Source organism: Siphateles boraxobius, unplaced genomic scaffold (assembly GCF_051911475.1).
Source record: "Siphateles boraxobius isolate OS27281-9 unplaced genomic scaffold, OSU_SipBor_1 90, whole genome shotgun sequence".
NCBI classification, from domain to species: domain Eukaryota; kingdom Metazoa; phylum Chordata; class Actinopteri; order Cypriniformes; family Leuciscidae; genus Siphateles; species Siphateles boraxobius.
In genome coordinates, this window is record NW_027509220.1 from 1,197,499 (window position 1) to 1,219,278 (window position 21,780).

At 39.8% G+C, this 21,780-nt stretch overlaps 1 protein-coding gene across 2 annotated transcripts in view; it reads right to left on the reverse strand.

Annotated features, from left to right (window-relative positions):
* Window positions 1-21,780, reverse strand: part of antxr1c (ANTXR cell adhesion molecule 1c) — a 45,940-nt gene that overhangs the window by 18,925 nt on the left and 5,235 nt on the right. For both annotated transcript variants that reach the window (XR_013201258.1, XM_077224622.1), the window contains exons 2-14: window positions 13,273-13,344; window positions 13,044-13,115; window positions 12,036-12,117; window positions 11,906-11,936; window positions 11,731-11,804; window positions 11,581-11,649; window positions 10,515-10,595; window positions 9,468-9,528; window positions 8,524-8,622; window positions 8,343-8,412; window positions 5,072-5,150; window positions 1,298-1,393; window positions 975-1,013 (exon numbers count right to left, since the gene is read on the reverse strand). Coding sequence is in view for 1 of the 2 variants with exons in the window: in XM_077224622.1 (XP_077080737.1) it covers window positions 975-1,013; window positions 1,298-1,393; window positions 5,072-5,150; window positions 8,343-8,412; window positions 8,524-8,622; window positions 9,468-9,528; window positions 10,515-10,595; window positions 11,581-11,649; window positions 11,731-11,804; window positions 11,906-11,936; window positions 12,036-12,117; window positions 13,044-13,115; window positions 13,273-13,344 (925 nt within the window). In the remaining variant the exon portion in view is untranslated. The remainder of the gene's footprint in view (window positions 1-974; window positions 1,014-1,297; window positions 1,394-5,071; window positions 5,151-8,342; window positions 8,413-8,523; window positions 8,623-9,467; window positions 9,529-10,514; window positions 10,596-11,580; window positions 11,650-11,730; window positions 11,805-11,905; window positions 11,937-12,035; window positions 12,118-13,043; window positions 13,116-13,272; window positions 13,345-21,780) is intronic.

Here is a 21,780-nt window from a genome sequence, read left to right on the forward strand (position 1 = left end):
TAAATATCTAGGCTATAATCTGTGTGTTTACACAGACTTTTCAGCCAATCAGCGAACACTAACGTCACGGATATTTCCTATAGTGCTAATTTAAACCCTACTCTGAAGTACGAGCTAAATTAGTTCCTTCAAAAGGAGTTCCTAGAACTAAGATCGTTCCCAGTTCCTGCGGAGCGAACACGCCAAAAAACGGGAACTCCCGCCAATAGTTCTAGGAACTATGAAAAGTTTCATCTGGTGCGAAAGCCCCTTACAATAAAGTCAAATTGGGATTTTTGTTCTTTTTTGTAATTATTAATTTTAATTTGACATACCTCTACTACTACTACTACTACTAGTAATAACAATTGATAATTAATAACAATAATGAAATTAATAACAATTGTTATTTAATATACTGTACATTTTCTATATAGTATATATTTAAAATATTTGGTCCCACTTTATATTAAGTGGCTTTAAGTACTGTGTACTTAACATTGAAACTAATAATTTGATACAATGGACTTATTGTGTACATAAATGTTTTTACATTGTCCTTATATTTCGAAAATACCTGCATGTAATTACAGCTGTAATTAATTTATGTAATTACATTTGTAATTACACAGTTGACCCTTCCCTTACACCTTAACCCAACCTTAAACCGACCCATACCACACACACCTGACCCAAACCTTACCCGTATCACTCCTCAACAGCAGCAAAAGTGTTTTATACAACATGAACACAATAAGTACATTGTACTTATTTTTCGATGTAAGTACATAGTACTTCAAGCCACTTAATATAAAGTGGGACCTAATATTTATATATTTATAAGATTGATTTTCTCTGAACTTTTCCACACACCCCCTAACAACTTTGAGATCTCTGGTATGGCCTCCTAGAGGATCCATAAATATTTAGCAAAGCCCGTCTGTGACATTAAAATCCTTTTGTATCAGATAAACTGAGGTGCAAGTATAACTCACTGGCTCTGGCGGTGGAGGAGGGGGAGGCTCTTTGATCACCTGTGGAAAGACACATAGATGTTGTGTGAAATACTCAAGTCACATAACCAAAAACACAAGTGATGCATAATATGGAATATCATGTTAAATCATGACCTCTGGTTATACAGTGTGTGCTCATTTGAGATGAATTGACCAATTTTCCACCTTAGATCACTCAACTTCAGTCTTTACCGCAAATCCATAGGCCTTGGCTCCCAGATTTAAAAAGACTGGATGACGTGTCGTGAGAACGCAGTGTATGAAGGCTGATATTTAAGATGGTAAATGAGGCGATGACTTACTACGGTGCAGCAAAGCGGCCAGAACCACCACATGAACAACAGAGCCAATAATAGAAACAACACCAGCAGGGTGATCAGCAGGATCGTCCCATCAAACTGCAAAGGAAAAGACAGAGAACGTGGGAGAGATGGAGAAAGAGACGGATAAGCAACCATTTTTATACTTCACTAACAACATTTTTTTATATATTTTGTTACTTTAAGAACCAATATTTTAATTTTGTCAATGAATATGATGTGATACGTTGTTGACAAAATAACATAGTTTGATAAACCTATTTGTTTGATTTCTTAACATTAATAAATGAATAAATATTACATTACATTAATAAATTAATAATATTATTAAATAAATACATTTAAAAAAAAAAAGTTTAAATGTTATTCAAAATACACAATTTTTTTCTGTTTTGCAAAAAATTGTGCAAAATTAATGTATTTGACAACGAAATAATGTTTAAATATTATTTTAAAAAATGCAAGCCTTTTTTTCCAGGAAAATGTAAAATGGTCTAAAATGTGACAGGACGAAATAGTGTTTAAATATTATTAAAAATGACATATCCTTTTTGTCTGTAAAATGGTGTAAAATTATTTAATATTCCATGACAAAATAATGTTTTAATATTATTTAAAATTACATCATTTTTGTCAGCAAAATGCAAAATGGCATCAAATTCATGAACATGTCGAAATATTTACTAAATCTACCAGGACTTTTCCATCAAAAGACAAGCTATGACTACCAAAAACTGAGTAATCTCACTGTTAAAAAGTATGTCATGGGAAAAAGAATGGGAAGAGCACACTGCTTTTTATAAAAAGTATTTAGAGATGAAATGCTTCATGAAAAGTTATTTTGTGGTTGTGGGCAAGAAGCCGGCTCAGTGAGAGTCAGAGACAGGATCTTTTGGGGCTCTTGTCTGGGGACGTGCTGAACCCCTGCGGTTTGGCCTTTGATCTGTGTGTTATTGGGGGGATGGTGTGTGTTGTGAAGAGAAAATGATGATGGGGGACGACCTAAACGTGAGGAGGGGAGAATACAATAAAAATAAGGGCTTACGGCGTAAAAGACCACCCATTAATTGTACATAAACTTTCCAATGATTACAATGCAACATAATTACGATCATATATAATAGCTATATTCAATTTTAATTAAAGGGGACCTATTATACACTTTTACAAAGTCTTGATTTCGTTTTTTTGGCTCTACTTGAATCCCCAAATGCTTAAGAAACATAATTTTTTCATAAATTCTCCATTGTTGCAGCTCCTCTCTTCCCAGTCTGTCAGTAACGCTCTGTTTAGTTCCTGTCTCTATGAAGCCCCTCCTTCTGAAAAGCACAGTGTGCTCTGATTGGTCGACTGGAGCAGTGTGTTGTGATTGGTCAAGAGCTTCGAGTGTGTTTGTGAAATGTCCCTCCCCTTACCATAACCACCAGTTTAACACACTACTAACTAACTCAACCAGGCCCCGCCCCTTTATTCTGTGTATTAATTATTTAAATGAGGAATATTTTGACGTATTCGTTCAGGGAGTTCAGAAAACACTTAAAAACATTCACTAATGCCATAATTTTATGAGGTGATTTGGGTTTGGGACAGTTCACAACAGTTTAATTTATAATGTGAAGAGCTAAAGGGATCATAAGAGTATAAAGGGACCTATTAGAACAAAAAAGGTTTTAAATTCTGATTAGATGAGAGGTTTGGAAGAATTGTTATTAATAAATTAAACTAGGGATGCACAACATACTGATATCAACCAATACAAAGAAAATGTATCAGTATCAATCAACACTGACAGCTATTTAATTGTGTACTTATTTTTTTTACATTAAAAATACGTTTTTGCCACCCTTTCATACTAATTTAAAGGTAATAGTAATAATTTATTAGCACTTTTATTAGTAGCCTAATCTTAACCCTCTGAGGTCGACTATTGCGCGGGCGATTTTTCTTATCAGTGCAAAAGAAACTCAAAATACTCTGTTGATTTTGATCTTACATATTAAGTGTTGTACATCGTTAGATCCTGATAAGTGTCTATTTTTTTGTGGATATAAAAACAAAGTGTTGTGTTTTTCGCCAAATAAAGAAAAACAAATATGATGCGCGTTCTGCCTTCTCTCTGTCAGTGAAGTCCATTCTGAAACGCGTCCGAAAATTAACTGTAATTCCGCGAATACTTGTCATACAGGCACGAGTGTTTTTCCATAATGAAGCTTGAACTCTCTTCTTTTAAATGAATTAATTTATATAAAAAAACAAATATTCTCAGTTTATGTAATCTGTATGAAAAGAGAGAGATGTCAGTCTTTTTCTTTCCAGCTCATTATACCTAATTACGTGTTAATGTGCCACGCCCACGGACAGCGCGCCGTATTCAGGTAGTTTAATTTCGCGGAGCAACGGATCCAGCTGATGTAGTAAGTCATTTATTCTTAAGTGCTTTGTTCTAATCGCGATATTGAATTGTGTCTGACTGTAAACCACAAAAAGACTGTTTAAATATGAATTGCGTGTCTGTGTGTAGGCTAAATGATGAATGAACGGCACAGGCGGCACGCGCTTTGTTTACTACAGTTATACAGCGCGTGTCTGTGCCGTTCATTCACTCTCGCACCTACATTAGTAAACGTTATGTTAACATGAACACATCCAAACTATATTGCTATAGCCTACTAAGATGAGTAAAAATAGACTGAAATATGTTGAAATAAAATGTCTGTATAAGCAACAAACTGCAAATTCACATGTATATGCTAATATATCATACACAATATGTTACAGACTAAATATGAATGTTTAGACAAGATTTTGTGATTAGTTTTGGATAGATTATAAAGTTTTGACTGTAAAAAAAGACTACTGTCACATTAAATAGGTAAGCTTTTGTTCACTAATTTCTTCTCATAGTCAAATATACTATAGTATGATGTTTTGTCAAAAATAAAGTAGGTATATTGAATTATCAACTAAGATGTTATTATAGTGTTTGTTCCAATATTCAAACTAATGAATCCGTACCTTTTTTAATACGTATGATAAAATGTATACTTTTTTACAAAGAAATACACTTGAAATATTGTTAAAATTGTAATTTTTGTTGTATTTGTAACCTATTTGTAACTGGTTACAATTTCTAATTGTAAAATATGTATATATAGATAATTTGTTTTTTCCTTGCATTCTTTGGGACCCAGTGACACACCTGTGTGAAAAGGCTAATTAATATGCAGCTCATTATGTATGTGGCACATTATCCGGCCTTTGTCTTCTCAGGTGTGAACACGCCTCCACGCATATTGCCTTTCCAAACAAAACGTGTCTCATAAAATTTAAATCAATGTATTGTTTTATGTAAATGATTAGGCAGGATGATTTTCAGATCATTTTGAAGCAAAAATTCTAGGCAACAACACTCATTAGTCAATAGTTTTGTGGACACATATTTAGTATGACACTTTAAGTTTTAGTTTTTTCAATAACCCCGCATAAACATTATTCTCTAAAAAATACAAACATACATGTTGCTCACATATTACGGTAGCCCCGTTTGTGCTATATAGAGTGAATTTAAACCTTTACCATTAACATGTTTATAAATAACTGAAAAAAGCACAAATGTCAGAGCATGTCAGAACACCTCAAGGACCCCAAAAACCCCTTAGACCTCAGAGGGTTAAGCAAATCTCAAAATGAATTTCCATTTTGTAGATTGTAGTTTGTCTGGATGTGATGTGTTGGTGTGTTTGCAGTCAGACTTACACACTCTGTTGTGGTTATGTGCACGGAGCTGGTGATAAACGTCAGACCCTCGTTCATGCTGACTTGCAGGTACACCACCCTGGAGCGCAAAGACCAAAACACACATTTTCATACACCCATATTTTTCACTTTGAAAGCTGGCAAACCCTTTAACATTGCACAGAAGTATCCATAAAAGTAGAAAGAAAACACACAAGACCAACAGGATTTAGAGAGACATCAGACATATGTGCCAAAGACAACATTTTTGTGACATTTTTGTACAATTGATGTATTTGCAGATCTTTAGTTCTGTGTGAAATGCCTTCCAGACCATAATTGGCACCCTTACAGGGCTTTGCAGGGTGCTGGTTAACTTTTGTTGTAGTCAGCTGTCTAGTGTCTCAAACATTTGATAAAAACAGCATTCCAAATGTTCAGCATTCCCGCCGAGGTTTGTGTCTGAACAGACAGAGGTTAAGTCTGCTCTTCTGACAGAGTCATTTCTCCCTGATGAAGAGCATCTACTTTAGCTTAGCTTCACATTCCTCATTGATAAACAGCCTGATATTTGCCAGACAATTATTACTGAAAACCCTGATATACTCACCCTGATATACATAGTTCTCTTCACAAAAAGTTAGAAAAAAGCGACGTTTAGATGAATATGTAAATATGTGCTGCACGCTTTCCTCTCAATAACAAAATGACAACAGTGAGAAAACAGCAGTTAAAGGAATAGTTCACTTAAAAATATAAATTCTGTCATTATTTACTCACCCTCAAGTTGTTTCAAACCTGTATGAATTTCTTTCTTCTGCTGAACACAAAAAAAGATATTTTGAAGAATGTTGGTAACCAAACAGTTGATGGACCCCATTGACTTCCATAGTAGGAAAATAAATTACTATGAAAGTACATCAACTGTTCGGTTACCCATATTCTTCAAAAGATCTTCTTTTGTGTTCAGCAGAAGAAAGAAATTCATACAGGTTTGAAACAACTTGAGGGTGAGAAAATGATTACCTATTTATTGCTCTGAAATTCAGCTCTCCAGTCAAGTCACGTTTATTTAAATACCACTTTATTCAGTGTATTGCTTTAAAGCAAGCAGTTTTACAATATTAAACATGGAAATCAGTGTCAGTGTTCCTTTCAATTAGAATTACAACTTCAATTTCTACTATACAGCAGCTCTCTTGTGTGTTCATGTTTTATTTGCGGAAGTATTCGACGGACTGAACAGGAGAAATAAACAGGAGAGGATTTCCACATCAAAGAAGGCGGAGCCTCAGAGCCACACCCACCTATGAGGTCATCGCCACAAACCATTGGTAGTTCGAAGGTGTTTACCAGCAAGTGCGAACTTTTCTGGAAACTCCAAACGCATCAATTTTGCCCTGATTTTGTTCGAAATGACGTCGCACCAGTTTGTTCTTCGATTCCACTTGAAGTATATTGGGGCCTTGACAGGCAAAGTAAAATTAGGTGTTTTTTTTCACACTGTTCAATTACTTGGTGCAAACCTGAGTTCAGAAAATTACTTTCACACGAACTTTGATGTCAAATGGACCCAGTCCGCATCAAAAGCTCTAGTGTGAAAGTGTCACTCTTTAAAAATCTTGTGGGACGATCCGGCATGTATGCGAGAAAGGTGGGATGACAAGATGAGTGCGAGAAGAGAAAAGAAATGGACTGGCGATTGGAGATTAGGACAGTTCACTACATTCAAAGTATTTAGAGCTAAAGGGAACACGACATTATGAGATTTAGTCTTAAAAATACAGGTTTCTATGAGAACAAAAAATAAAGGGACATTTGTCAGGGTTCTGTCGCCTCGGTCTGGGTCCTGTTTCTGGTTGGTGTCAGAGCTCTGGCATTCCCAGTATGTCTTGTGTTTGTTTAGTCTGGTTTATTGTGAGCACATGGCTTGTCTTGTATTCATTGTGCCATGTGCTCTCCTGTCAATTGTCTAGCCCCTCCCATCTCGTTTCCTGATAATTAATGAATCTTTCCCACCTGCCTTGTTTGTTACCCTCCTTTGTTTGTTCCCTATTTAGTCTCCCTGTGTTTGCAGTCCTGTGGTGGTTCGTTATCGATGTTTCCCTCGTGTTTCCTGTGCCTGCCTGAGATCTCTCTTGTTTTCCCCCACGGGGTAGTTTTGTTTATAGTTTTGATTTTGTTTTGTAGTTGCCTAATAAACATCCTTGTTCTCCACACCTGTATCCTCGCTTCACTTTGGACCCAACCGTGACAACATCATGATGAAAAAAATGATGAGAAATTAATGCTATTGTATTCTCTCGCAAATGTTTGCTGGTCCCCCGAGAAACTTTGCGTTTACTCGCAAAACTCGCAGTTTATATTTTGGTTGATATTGGATACTTAATTGTGTGTGCTCTATTATTTCTGCCACCATATAATACTAATTTAAAGGTAATATTTATTGGATTAATAATTAGTAATTATCATTTATTTATTAGTCATTTATATTAATAATTAATTATAACACTTTTAATTGTAATCTTTAGCAAATCTCAAAATGAATTTCCACTTTGTACATTGTAGATTATAATATTATAATGGCCAAATTCACTAGGCAATTCGCTAGATTTTAATATTTAGTATTTTTTTAGACAATTTTTTTCATTTTCTGCATATCAGCCATAACATTTTTATATTTATCAATTCATCAATATCAACCAGAATTAAATTTTTAGTGCAGCCCTACTGAACATTAAACATTGACCACAAACTCAGAGAACTAGAGAATAACAAGATAATAGCTATATTGTATTGTATTATTATGTCCTTGTATAACTATATTTCCTTAGAAAACCTTGCTATGAAGAATAGAAATATATGTATATATAACATCAAGAATCTAAAAACTCAAGAAACTTGTAGTTCTTGACAACAAGAGGGTTCTGAACATAATATGCTGTATCAGAAGCGGGAGAGAAAGTAAGGAGCATCTGGGGTCTATGGGAGCAGCAAGGAAATAATGGAGATGAAGAGGAACAAAGAAAAGCAGAGAGTGGGTGTGATTTCTAAGAACTATCTGCTTTAACGTCTCCTCAGAGCCTCTGACATCATCTAAAGCTCAGGCTTTGATTCTGTGGATCAGAAGACTATGAAATCAGGCAGTTCTGGAAAAGACTGGATCAACAGGATAAAACAGCGAGTGTAAGGATTAGTTGTAAGATGTTTAAGGAAGAGGAATGTGACCTCTGACTGGGATCATAAACACGAGCTAATGCATGGCAGACCTGTCCATCAGTCTCTCACTTACTTTCCCACTTCATCTATAACCGGCGCAGGGCACAGCAAGAACGTGTCTTCAACAGTCGCAGGCTTCTCATCTGTTATAGGAAGAATAAAAGCTTAGTAAAGCAGATTATATGCAACTTTGTGCATGAGAAATGAGAAAGTACTCCTGACTCTGTGGGAACGTTTGCAGGGAAAACACTCACTGAGCGTGACGGTGTCGTTTATTTTGAAGCTGCACAGGACCTGGTCTATGTTTCTGGCGTGCCGAAAGCCATTACCTCTCACCACCACTTGAAAAGACTCTGAAACACAGATTCCCACAGTTGCTGCTCAAAAAATAGTGATAAATCCTCACTAAAGACATTTCATTACACCATTTCCCTACAAAAATTTCAACTTCTCTGTGTTTTTCAGCATGGGTCAAGTAGCTCAAACAATGCTGGGTAATATAAAACCACAATGATATAATTGTCCTCTTGGGTAAATGCATCTCACAGACTATCAAGTTCAACACTGGAATTTCTTTATGATTATTTTATGATAATGTGCTTTACAACAATTCCAGTAATTATTTATTTGATGATGCATACAGTAAATGTGTGCAACATTGCTGTATGCAAGAATGGAAATTAAATTAATCATGCAGTCTTACAGATTTAAAGAACGTTCATACCAAGAAATATAAGATCTGTCGCTTTAAATGTTCAGGCTCGTTACAGCAGGGTTGATTCTGATTGGCTGTTAATGTTTTTATCACTCATTTGCTGGAAAAAATAGTGATTCCAGTTGTTTCTCTGTGCCGTTATCGTTACAGTGTTAACTCTGCTATTCTTTAACATCTGGAAAGATTTTTAAACAATATCTTTAGTTTTACCGTTAGAGTTTTAGTCCTTGGTGTGAACAGGCCTTTACTGAGTTAAATTTGACTTGCAATATACCATAAAGATTTATGGCACATACATAATCCACTGCCAGACATAAAGTTACAGTAAGTTAACAAGAATCCATATTTCCTACAGCTAAAAGTATCCATGATAAGATCTTGTTTTTTGAATGCGGAAGGAACATAGCTATTAGCAAATGAAATGAAGGGCATTATTATTATTTAATGTAAATATATGTAGACTATATATCATTTTTATCATACCTCCTGCACATACGCTGGATGGCTCCACTGCCAAGATCTCGATACACGCTTTTTTGATGATCTTAAAAAAGAAAACATTTCATTCATATCAATTTTAATTTATAAAATGAAACAATAATTTGTTCAAAATGCATTTATCTATTATTATTAATTTCTGCATTGGTGCCAATGGTTTCTGCGATAAGCTTTATCTTCCGTTGGTCTTGGGAAAATACCACAGTGTAAAACGTTCAGATGAATCAGTTTACAAATGGCTAAAAATGTGCAAGGCTTCCGGTTTCATTCGCTTACGGTTATTTTTAGCTGTACAAAACAGCTTGTTATGTTGCAAACAAACGATTTCTTACCATAATTTAAATGTCTTGTTGTAATTATAAACACACTGGTGGTTTGTTGTGCAAATAGTTTTACCATTTACTGCACTTTGTTCTTCTTCTAGTTATTTACCCATAGTAGCTAATGATTGTAAGTCTCGCACATTCACAGGAAATACCTTACTTAAACATTGAAAAATAAGGTGGATATTAAGCTTGGATTTAAAAAAAATCCAAAAGCTTGGAATTAACATGGAAAAAATTCCACACTTAAAAGCTGTTAAAGGGAAAGTTCACCCAAAAAATGAAATTATATATTTATTCACCCTCATTTCTTTCCAAACTCATAAGCTTTCATTCATCTTCGGCAGACAAATTAAGATTTTTGTCCCTCCATTAAAAGTCTGTTCACCAAAAACTCCTTCAAAATGTTCATATAGAGATCATAAAACTAATCAAGCCGTTTAATCCAAGAGGCACGATGGCTTTATATGATTAACATATTTAATTTATGCTTTTATTCACATATAAACATTGATCAGCAAACGTAAACAAAAGCAATGGAGGGACAGAAATAATATGTGTTATAAAAGTCTTATCTGTTTGGAACGACATGAATAATTAAATGCAGAATTTTCATTTTTGGATGAACTAACCCTGTGAGTAAGGAAAATGCATCTTAGAAGATTCACAAAATGCATTCTTAATGAATCTTCCACAAGCTTCAGTTTACCGAGTCAATCATTCCTCTCAGAGCCTGGAATCCTCCCAAGACCGGAAACACATGCTTACTGGTGTCCGCTATGGTAGCCAGCTAGAACGGGAAAAACAGATGTTTATTTAGTTTCGACTGGTTGACTTCAACTGGTTTCCACTATATAAAGTGCATGGTTTATATTGAATAACATTCAATTGGTAAGTGGATACTTGAGGGTTTAGGAAGAGTCTCCAACATTGTTTGTTAGATGGAAGAACTTATTGATGCTTTGAAACTAGTTTCATCTGTTAATCGTCATCCCCCTTTTTAAGCATAGACTTTAATAGTTGTAATTCATGAATGATTGGTAAGATTGATCTCTATTTAAAGAAGACACTCACATTATTGAAGCAGCTTCAAATAACGAAAGTGTAAAAAAGTTATAGAAGTTTAAGTTTACTGTAAAGCAAACATTTTTATTTATCCAATTATCCAAATAATTTGGACTCTAAAATATATGTCTAACCAAGTTGTGTTAAGTTAATATCACAAAAATTAAACCTGCTAAAAGGTTGTAAAGTACCGTTTCCATGATAGCACGTTTAATTTCGAAAAAGTTTTCATAGGAAGGTGTTTAAGCTTTTGAATGATAATTTCGAAATTGTAAACTTTCGAATGATTTAGTAATTTATGATGATTTCTAAAATATGAGATAGGGAAAAATGGCAATTAAAAACACTCCAATAACTAACTGTTAACAAGCTAAGTCCAGATTCACTTGCAACTTGCACCAGCGTTAAAAAAAACTCCTGTCAGGATTTACTAAAGACACGCAGTGATAAATTAGCACTGAAAAGCGTGGACAGGGTTATTTTGCGGCTGACCTTATTGCAGTTTCCCTGCAATAGGAGAGTATTTAAATGAATCATGCAAGGTTATTTATTAAGGTTTGCGCTCGTCAATTTACTGGTATTTACTATTTGCGCCATTATTTACCGCCCCAAAAAAGCACGTCTTAAACCAGACGCTAACTGGTAGATTGTGTTGGTCATTATGCAAGTTTAAGAAACCATCAACAAAAGATCATCACTGTCATCATCACCTGTGTTTCATTGAAGTCCTTAACTCCAACACAATACACGATTGCACCCAATCCCCGAGCTCGTGCTGCCTGGTTAAATATCAAGCATTCACAATTAGAAAAAAATGAGCCTTTAGATTTATAAATGTCTGCAGACTGAACGCTTGTTACCTCCTGTTGAGCTGCTATCAGCTGATGTTCTTGAAGCTCACCGTCCGTCAATGCAATTATGACACTCGCAGTTCCTACAAAGTGAGTGAAGATCGTCATTGTTGGTAAGAACAAACTTTTATAACAGCAATACTCTATTCAGTGGTGACATCGGGCGTCTTTAATGGAAGCCTACCAAAGTTTTCCTGGTGTATTTGGTCGTTTGCCTGTGAAAATGAAAATTTCGATAATATTTGTTAAAAAGAAGCGAAGCACATTCAAATAGCTAATTTGAATGAAAAACAGACTTAATTTGAAAGTTTTACCTTTTCTAGACCAAGATGCATAAATGTATCTCCACCTGGGATCTCTCGTCTTAGAACATTTAGGCCTTTTCTTATGGTTTCCCTTTGAAAAATGAAAATAAAAAGGAGAAGAATGAACTCAAATTCTAAAAATGTGAATCACTAGTGCAGTGGTTCCCAACCTTTTTTTTGTCTGAGACCCCCCTTTTTCCCAAGAAAATATTTTAGGGCCCCCCTTCACATTTAATGATATTGTCGCTCTTGTAAGCTTGCAGCAAGGATGACAAAATGTTTTGTTTTTAAACAAACAGTATGTTTTTTACTATTACCAGATATGTTTATGCACAAATAATAGCGTATAATGTAGAAAATACTATAACAAAAACATCAGTAGGCCATTTGTAATTTAAAAACGTAAGCCTAGGAGTAGCCTATTAATTGGCCCAATTTGAAATGCAATAACAAAAATATCAGTATTCACACTGGTGTGTAGGGAAAAATTAATTAATATAGGCTATAACAAAATGACTGGTGTCTGGGACCTCGTTGAAAACCCAATTTTTGGTCAGCCAGGGGATCGTGAATAAAATTAGCTAATGTAATATGATCGTTTGGCTCTCTAGCGATTAATAAACATGCGTTTATTAACAGAATAATGCATCTTGCGGAAGAACATTGTAGCCGGAGCTACTTCTCTCTGTTTATGTTTATGATGAGTCACGCAGGCACTGGGCTACACCGCAGCGGTACGACCCGAAACAGTGTAAAATAGTCCCAATATAAACACGTACAGTATTATAGGTGTACCATAGGATAAGACAAAAACACGTTTTGCAAAATGGATTCATGATGTACTATAAATTTAGTACATTTTGAACACAAAAAAAGTTACGGACTACTGCTTTAATGCTCACTGTTCAACACTTTTCAAAATATGACGCGACCCCCCAAAGAGCTCGCTGACGCCCCCTTGTGGGCAGAGACCCCCCTGTTGGGAACTGAAGCACTAGAGAACGTGTGTTTCTGCACCTGTTTTCGGTGAGTCTCATGATTGTTGTTCCTCTGGTTGAGAAGACGATGAAGGACATTCGCAGCATAGGGCTGTAAGACGATGAAAAACAGACCAGAAATGGTTACAAATTTGTAAAATCATCTATAAAAAACATTAGAAACCTTATGCAACTGGAACATGCCATTCATTCAGTTGGGTCCTATAGTTTGATACATTTGTTTTTCTCTGGAGACGGTGGTTTAGTACCTGGTGAATTTCTCAGCCAAATGTTCAACAAAAGCGTAGATTTCATCCCAGTGGTGTTTGACACTTCCTGACCTGAGGAGAAAGAGGTGAAAAAAATCAATAAATGGGATGCTCCTGCTTTTACCCTTTAAATGCATTAGATCAATACAACTGAGAATCCTTCAAATTAATTATCAATGCTTTTAACTTATTCCGGAAAGGATGAAGCAGTTTTTTAGCAAAGCCATCAAATGTTGACCCCTTCAGTTTTCCCCTTGAGGCGCCGCTGTAAACGCTCTATGACAGCTGGTCATTTCCTGTCTCAGTCCCAACCAGTGCTAATTCATCAGTGCTGGATGACAAATGGGAAATGAGCTAATTGAGTCTACTGATCTGAGCTTGATTCAGTTTGACTTAATTAATGATACATGCAGCAGAAATTGGCTCTGTGTCGTGTAAATCTCTTTCCCTGGCCTGTGTAACGCGTTCAGTCTGAGAGCCAGACATAACAGTAACTGGGTCACTTTATGAAACCGGTGTCTGTGCCAGTTTGACAAATTTTAACCCAACATAAACATGTTCTAAGTACAATTTGCTAACATTCTTATTAAGTTTAGAAACCGTTATTTCTGAATGTTCTCTGAACGTTCTAAACGACCATGTTAAGGGAAAATTCCATTTCAGGATTTTGCAAACGTGGGATCGTTACTTTTGAATAGTGGTTAAAGGGGATGTGTAATGCTATTTCATGCATTCTGACTTATTTACACTGCTAAAGAGATGGACTCTCATGCTTAACATGGCCAAAGTTAAACAAATGAGTTTGACATATGACAATGTACTTCTGTGCCAAATACACTCCTTCAGGATTTGTATTAGTTTTGGAACGATTTTTTTCGAGTATGGCCCAGCTAAGGTTACAGTTGACGGGTAGGTTTAGGGATCAGTGTTTGGTGTAGGTAATCAGTACAGTGAATCAGAACACGCCTCCAGGAGCTTCGCTGTTTTCGGAAAGAATCGGTACAGCATATTTATAAATATGATAAAACTAAAGAGTTTTTGGAGATATGAAGGATGCAATACTACTCTATAGGTACTCAAGATTAACATGAGATTGGCAGAAACTGCGTGTGTTACAGTATGTCCCCTTTAAACGCATCGCTGTTGATCCGTACGGACCAGGCCCCACGGTTCGGCATGCATGTGATTCGCGGATCAATTGCAAGTTTAACCACAATAGAGTGAAAGGTCATCATTTGCACGTGTTTTGTCTTGCTAGTTTACACATTCAATAGATTTTAAAACCATTCCAGCGCTAGAAGAGGCAAAATAAAATTGAATTTGGTACTCGCCCGCTGTTATCTTGCACACACAGAGAGAGGCGTGTTTCAGATACTCCGAAATTGATTTCTCTTTCGAGTCCCTGTGCACTTGGATGGACACATACACACAAATGATTTAGTCAGAATACACGTCTCGGCAAGTATTCACGTAAGCACATTCGGTTATGTCTTAAGTGAACGAGCAGCCACCTTTAAATACATGCTGTTGTCTGTCATGTTAATCAAACACAGCTTTAACAAAGATTAATCTATATTAAATTTATACAGTGAAAAGTGTTTTTTATTTATTTAACTATTACATTTCTGTACCCAAAAGTAATACTACAGTTAGACCTTACTTTATTTGTAACTTTATGTTGCATTTATGTAATTGGTGTACAGTACTTGTTCTTTTTACTGTCTGTTCAATTGCCTTTAATAATGTTTTAACTTTATAAGTTAGGCTAGTAGTTTATGCTGTGGTATCGGAGTACTTAAACTGAGCTTTAAGTAATATATGGAAAGCAAAGTTTGTAAGCCATTTGTAAAATGATACGATCCGTGACTCAAAAACCATAATATGATCCGAACCATACATAATATGAAGTTTTGTGATTCGTTGAACCACTACTTTTGAATGTTCTCTAATCATTCTGAAACAAGCAGTAACATTTAAAAAAATGTAACACAAACATCCAACTAAAATCTTTTAGAAAAAAAAAATCCATGAACGATGTATAAATAATGTTCACTTTCGTTGTCACTCCGAGTTACGTCGGATGACGACGAATGGGGTTTCGCTTAGAACACCTATCGACTTCGAGTATTACAAAACGAGCCAATGGCAAAGAAATGCCAGGGGTCTGTGGAATTTGCATAGTGTAACTCCGCCCCACCTCGTTGGTATAAAAGGAGGAAGCTGGCAACATGCAGATATGTTTTCGCTTCGGAGCCAAGAGTATTTCTTCACTCCACAGACATCTCTGACTTTGCTCTACGAGACGAGCTTCTCTCTCCGGTGTTGGTGTGACGGCGATCTGCAGCGAGCTCACAGTGCCTGCTGATCTGTGCAGTGATCTGCCAGTGTGTGTGTCTCCCTGTGCGCTTCAACATCAAGTTTTTTTCTCCTCTCATAAAAGAGCTTGCACGCGGCACGTCTTTTTAAAGACGGCTCGCCCGTGCATTTCTGGTTGCAGCGGACTGGTATCGGACTCTGATGGGCACGAGCGCTGTCTAGTGTGTTTGGGTTTTGATCATGCTTGAACAGCGCTCGTGGATGACTCATGTTCTCTCTTGGAACGTGATCATCGCGTCATATATAGGTCGAAACTCGGTGAACTCGCAACAGTGAGAGGCCCTCATCCACCCCCCGATCTTCGGCTGGTGGCCAGGGTGACCTGAGGGTGTTGGTCAGCCCCCCTCTTTAATGACGGTGCCCGCTAGCGAAATGATGATTCCACGAGTCTACCCTCGGGTGGCCTGTGTGTTTTCATTTGAAGCTACAGAGGATGATGCTGTGTCTGTAGCAGCATCACTAGGTGGGCTTGATTCTTCTGGAAATGACGACTCGTCACAGCTGCCAGCCTCTGGTGTGGATACGGCGATGATCCGGAGATGACGGGCATGCTTTCCCGGGACGATTGGTTTTTGGGTGAGGCCGCCGACCAGCGTCCACGGCAAACCCCAATATCTTTCCTCCCGGACGTGCATGATGAGATCACGGGTCCTCTCGTTGGTCTCATCCGCCTTTCCTCCCCTCAGGGGCCGCTGCTCATGGGTACACTGGGGTACCCCCGGTTGAACGCTCTGTTGCCATGCTACTGTGTCCTCAGAGTGCTTCCCGGCGCAATCCTAAGCACCCGTCCAAAGCCTGTAGTTCTTTTCGTCTACACTAATCTGTGGTGAAATCCTATAGTGCCACAGGACAGGCAGCCGCCTCACTGCATCCCATGACCGTTCTGCTGGTCTACCTGACCCAGATGCTCATGGACATGCAGGAGGGCGGGACTGACCCGAGCCTCTTCAGTGAGCTGCGCGCCGCCACTGACCTTGCTCTCCGAGCGACGAAAGTGGCCGTACGCTCTCGGAGTCAGGTGATGTTCACCATTCTGGGGCTGACCGGTCTGATGTGCACGATGTCGGCCGGACCCGTCTGCTCGACACCCCCATCTCCCAGGTCAGCCTCTTCGGCGATGTGGTTGAGTGCTTCTGCCCAACAGTTCTCAACCGCCCGTGAGCAGATTGAGGTTATTCTGCCCGACGGCCCCGCCGTCCGCTCAGATCCCTCAGTCTGCCCACCGCCGAAGGAGCCCTCCGACGGTTCCAACCCCGCCCGTTCACCCGGGCCTGGCTCTGGCACAGCCCTCTCCAGCCCCGCCCCCCGCTAAACGCCGGGTTAAGCGGCACTTTTGAGATGGGCTGCTCAGAGATGAGACTCAGTTCTTTCCAGGAGTTGGTAGCAGGGCCACTCCTTTCCCCGGTGGAGGGCTGGGGAAGAATCCTTATTCAGAAAGAGCTGACTCTCTCGTCTCTGAGCATACAGAGTTCTCGGACGACACAGAGCGACGCCCACAAGCCGTGCTCTCCTCGTCCCCCTCTGTCCCAGAGGCGGTTGACACGGCGTGCCGTCCACGGACTGCTTCGCCCCTGTCCCCCTCAGTCACCAGACGCCTGACAGAGCAGGCCCCCGTGGATCGTTGGTCCTTCCCTGGCCTCCTCTGTCAGGGTGCGGTTATGACTTTGCCCCCACACCGGGCCGCTATGCCGCCCACGTCTGGGCCGGTCATTCCGCTTCGCTGCACCACCGGGGGGACGTCTGTGGTTCTTGACGCCGCTGGCACAGCTGGGAGCCTGCCTAGAGCTTCCCTATCTGTTCCGCTGGGTCGCGCGAACCATCGGCTCGGCTATGCGATTCAGTTTCCATGGTCTCCTCCCCGCTTCAGGGGAGTCCGCTCCACTTTGGTCGATGGCTATGCCCCTATCATGAGAGTGGAGGTTGCTACCTTACTGGCAAAGGGTGCGATTGAGACTGTCCCTCCAGCCGAAATGAGGTCCGGGTTTACAGCCCCTACCTCATTGTCCCGGAGAAGTCTGGTGGGTTACGGCCAATCCTGGACCTAGGCATCTGAACCGCTCCCTTCACAGGCTGCCCTTCAAGATGCTCCTGGCCAAACTCATTTCTGGATGTGTGCGGCCACAGGATTGGTTTGCAGCGATCGACCGTCAACCGTCATCAACCGTCAAGGTGGTCTACGCTCGCGCCGTACGTCGCAACTCGCCCGCCACCTTCTCTTATGGAGTAAGAGGCATCTGAGGTCGCTTCGAGCCATTTTCATTCCCGGAGTCCTGAACTGTGCAGCCGACGAGCTCTCACGGCTTCAGCCCCTCCCTGGAGAATGGCGACTCCATCCCCAGTCGATTCAGCTGATTTGGGACCAGTTCGGGGACGCACAGATAGATCTGTTTGCCTCTCACAACTCGACCCTTTGCGACCGGTATTATTCCCTGACCGAGGGCACGCTCGGCACGGATGCCGACTGAATCCTCCTCGCCCTCCTCTCGTTCCCTCTTGGGACCTCTCAGTGGTTCTAACTGCCCTGCAGAGTGCTCCCTTTGAGACTTTGCAATCAGTGGAGCTTAAGTTCCTGTCTATGAAGACAGCGCTCCTGGTTGCATTGGCCTCCATCAAGAGGGTAGGGGACCTGCACGCATTCTCTGTTGACGAAGCGTGCCTGGAATTTGGGCCGGCTTACTCTCACGTGATCCTGAGACCCCGTCCCGGATATGTGCCCAAGGTTCCTACCACTCCCTTCCGGGACCAGGTGGTGAACCTGCAAGCGCTGCCCCTGGAGGAGGCAGACCCAGCCTTGGCACTGCTCTGTCCAGTACGCGCTCTCCGCGCCTATGTAGACAGAACGCAGTGTTTCAGGACCTCAGACCAGCTCTTTGTCTGTTATGGTGGGAAGCTGAAGGGAAAGGCTCTCTCCAAGCAAAGGTTGTTTCACTGGATAGTGGACGCCATTGCTTTGGCATACCAGCAGCAAGGTCGACCGTGCCCCCTTGGTGTGACTGCCCACTCCACCCGGAGTGTGGCGTCCTCTTGGGCTCTAGCGCATGGCGCCTCGCTAACAGACATCTGCAGAGCTGCAGGCTGGCAACACCTAACACATTCGCCAGATTCTACAATCTCCGAGTGGAGCCAGTGTCCTCCCATGTACTCGCTTCAACCATCTAGTACTGGACCCGCTCAGATGTCTTCGCTTGCTCGCCATTCCACTCCACGGACTGGATACGTGCGATTTCTCCTCAGATGAGCTTCTCCGAAAGCACTCGTGACGTCGGCCCCAGTGTCTATTGCCTGCAGTCGGCTAGGTGCCTCCCGTGTGCATGGTCCCTCCTCTGAGCGACCCCCACATGTGTATTTCCACTGTAAGCCTCTCTGAGCATGTGTCTTTCCCTTGGCAAGCCACCTTGCCACCCCTGAGGTTGAATTATTCCACCTGCGGCTGGACACCCCAGTGTTCTCCATATGCATCCCTCTGGGTCATAGGTGTATTCTCTAAGTCCCCCCCCCCGGGTTGGCAATAATTGCATATTTCCTCTAAACTATGGGATATGCTCCCCAGTGTACCTTGGTATTCCTGTGCTAAATAGGAGTCCTTCGTCCGTGCCAGTCTCACGACAAGGATCTCAGATTTAAGCAGGGCACTGGAAGACAGCCGAGAAGGTGTCGTGATTAGACTGGTAACCCCATTTGTCGTCATCCAACGTAACTTGGAGTGACAACGAAAGGGAACGTCTCGGTTACGTATGTAACCCTCTTTCCCTGAGTAGGGAACGGACACGTTACGTCTGCCTGCCACTTTCCGCTGTACCGCGGGGATCGCCTGAGCTCAGTCTTGGCTCCTCAGCGAAGAAACATATCTGCATGTTGCCGGCTTCCTCCTTTTATACCCACGAGGTGGGGCGGAGTTACGCTATGCAAATTCCGCAGACCCATGGCATTTCTTTGCCATTGGCTCATTTTGTAATACTCGAAGTCGATAGGTGTTCTAAGCAAAACCCCATTCGTCGTCATCCGACGTAACGTCTCCGTTCCCTACTCAGGGAACGAGGGTTACATACGTAACCGAGACGTTTTGGATAACGTTATTAAAGACCAGATAACTTTGAACAAACATACTTTTTATGTTACTGGAAGAATGTTCAAGTCCAAAAAATTAATTTCTCTAGATTTTAAATATTCTATCAGATAAATAAAGTGATTATGGTGTTAATAAATTGCAACATGCTAAATGAATCAATTTTCATACATGTTGAGTTATTTGTGACTCAACATGTATGAATATATAATACATAATATATGATGCCTTAAGAATTTAATTTAAATTAATTTCAAAACAGAATTCAATTTCATTTCTAAGCCTTGGGCTCAAGATTGTGAAACTAAGGGTGCTTCTTAGAAAGATTTTAATTTATAACAATTACAAATTACATTATGATCATCCGCCACTGAAAAATATGACAAAACGTGATATAAATGAGTGCACTTTAACCTTTCCATTGAGAGTTCGATTCTTGAAATTATAATGAAATCACGTTTTTTAAGGTTTTTTTTATGTTTTGAGTTTTGAATAATACATTATATCAACTAAAATCTAAAAGTGCATAGAGAATGTAATTTGTGTCTATAAAATGTGCATATTTCCTAATATTTCAAGAAGTGACAGACCAAATCTTCATAAAGAAATATAAAATCATCCAAATAAAGTTATTAGATTTTTGCTCATGTGCTTAGAAAAACTACCACTGTATATTAAGATATAGTGCAAGTCGGTAATCATCTTTAAATATATTTATGAGGGACACAAATCTTTTTATTATGACCCAACTCTCCCAACTCAACTGGATTGATTTTATTGTTGTTGGTAAAACAATCCATCTTTAGAAAAAAAGAAAAAAAGAAGCTGTTTGTGTCCCTCAAGAGAAATGCTAAGCTAATGGCTTTATCCTGAAGTAGAGTGATGAATGCTCCCGAAAACCTCTTTCTGGCCCGGCGTGGGAGGAAGATGTTTTTATAACACAGTCAACAAAAGACGGGCCAGCACAAAGCCAGCACGCTCTGAAACGGCAAAACAGACCGGGAGGTGAATGTTGGCAAGAATACGCAGGTCATGCTAAGGCCTTGCCACAGTTTTCAACTTCACGTTTTCGAACATCACAATGGACACTGTTTGTGTTGGACGCATGACTTTCTTGAGGTAACAGCAATCATGGGATTGGTGCCTAGCTTGCAGATTTCTCACCTGTGCAAACAGCATTAGGAAAGGAAGCGGTCTATTCTCAAGTGAGATCCTTGATGAAATATGTTGCGGTGCCCCTCTTTGATCTAATTTTAATAGGTTATACTAAACCATATAAAGCAAGAAATGTCATACAGCAAGATTTCAACTGAATAAATCCACTCTGAACATGATCCTAATCCACAGAGAAAGGAATTACCAGCGATCAGCAAAAGCAACGTCATCTTTTAAATGACCCTAAAAACTCCTGTTTTCTACGGTTACACAACTCTTCGTACACATGGATGATTGCACATATGTTAAGACACGTGAAAGTCATTGCGGTTTGATGCAACACGAGCCAAGGCACGAAGACTCACTGGAGCAATATTTGGAAGAGGGATAATTAGAAAAGTGTGTTGCTCTTACAGGTCTCATCTGTTCGCAGATCAGTCTTCCAATCTCTTCCCTCGAGATCGAATCCTAAACTGACTTTTCAGATTCGCATTTCTGCCAGAACCAGAAACCATAACATGGTTTCTCCATGCTGTCGAGTGAAGTTATCTGTTGGCACGTCAGATTAAAGGACTTTTGTAAAATGCTAATAATTGAGAGAACCGGTAAACGTGACTGTGTTGGTTTAGGTTTAAGTGAAGTCAGCGTTACCTCTCTTTCCTCCTGCTTTGTGAGACATGGTAAGAATATTACGGTGACATTTCCCTGACACGGCTGTTTTAACTGCTCCTCTGGGTCCTCAAACATCTTCTAGGCCTAGAGCAGTTTAACAGATCAAGTCTGGATGATCTCCTCCATGTTTATAAACAGCCTTAAAGGGGCCGTAAATATTTTTTGGGATAGTAGACAAAGGGCCAGATTTATTAAACAGGGCAAATAAGCATGAGAGCGCAGTCCCAAAAAAGCGCCGA